This window comes from Aplysia californica, unplaced genomic scaffold, assembly GCF_000002075.1.
Source record: "Aplysia californica isolate F4 #8 unplaced genomic scaffold, AplCal3.0 scaffold00077, whole genome shotgun sequence".
Lineage (NCBI taxonomy): Eukaryota > Metazoa > Mollusca > Gastropoda > Aplysiida > Aplysiidae > Aplysia > Aplysia californica.
Window position 1 is genome coordinate 1,028,273 of NW_004797347.1, and position 1,072 is coordinate 1,029,344.

At 42.6% G+C, this 1,072-nt stretch overlaps 1 protein-coding gene across 1 annotated transcript in view; it reads left to right on the top strand.

Annotated features, from left to right (window-relative positions):
• Positions 1 to 1,072, top strand: part of LOC101849600 (rap1 GTPase-activating protein 1) — a gene marked incomplete in the record, with an annotated part of 218,284 nt that overhangs the window by 138,002 nt on the left and 79,210 nt on the right. Inside the window, 1 exon segment of the mRNA XM_035968709.1 lies at positions 828 to 911. Within this exon segment, the coding sequence (XP_035824602.1) occupies positions 828 to 911 (84 nt within the window).

Here is a 1,072-nt window from a genome sequence, read left to right on the forward strand (position 1 = left end):
AGGAGGAGGAGGAGGAGGAGGAGGAGGAGGAGGCAGCAGCGGGGAGGAGGAGGTACAGGAGGAGACAGAGGAGGCAGAGGAGGAGGATGAGAAAGTGAGGACGAATGATATATTGATTTCATCACAATCAACATTTTCATAGTAATTACTCTTATTATAATCATTATCGTTATAATCATATTCCCCTTCTCCATCCTCCTCCTCCTCCTCATCTTTATCACCATACATCATTGCATTTGACTATAAACATCTTTGAGATTGCAGTCATAGTTTTGACAATTTTGTGGAAGTTAAATATAAGGTACAGCGTTAAGCTTATATAGTTTCTTCAAGAACATCAATTTGTAACATAACTATGCCATTATATAACATCATCATCGTCGTCTTTGACATCATCTTCATCATCATTATCATCATCATCATCCCCAACTAACATTCCATGTGGGTGGTTGGCGTTTTGTTCTTTCTTTTCTATCAAACATCTATCGTCCTCATCTGTCCTCCTTTCTTTAATAGTATGTTACTCTCTTGTAATACCTCTAATCTCTGGCGCTTCTATGGCCTGATTGTGTTGAAAGTGCAGGAAAAACTTATTACGTGGGTGGTTGGCGGGTGCTCCGGTGTGGTTAGCTTCTTCTGTCGTATCATAACACCTATCGTCGTTATCTCACCTCCTTCTTTGTTATGTTTGTTACTCTTTTGTAACACCTCTAATCTTCTGCCGCTCATATGACCTTAAGCAGTTGCGAGCGCCGTAAAACCTCTAATAAAACAGAAATTGATTACAACACGTAGAACTAAAAAAAAGACACTCCCCTCTTTTTCAGCACTCTGACCTCTTCGAGATGCTGGAACGTCTGCAAGGTACACGCATCGACGACCAGCGATGCGACATGGCCTCGTTCTACAAGGTGAGCACACTACCTACCACGTCACTTGACGCTATCTATCGCATAATCTCTCACCCCCCTCTATCTACACCCAAGCTCGTCCCCCGTCCCAGTCTACAGGTCATTCATTCACCCTGTCTGGCATTGTTTTTGGATCGTGTTTACCTAACAATACCCACCTC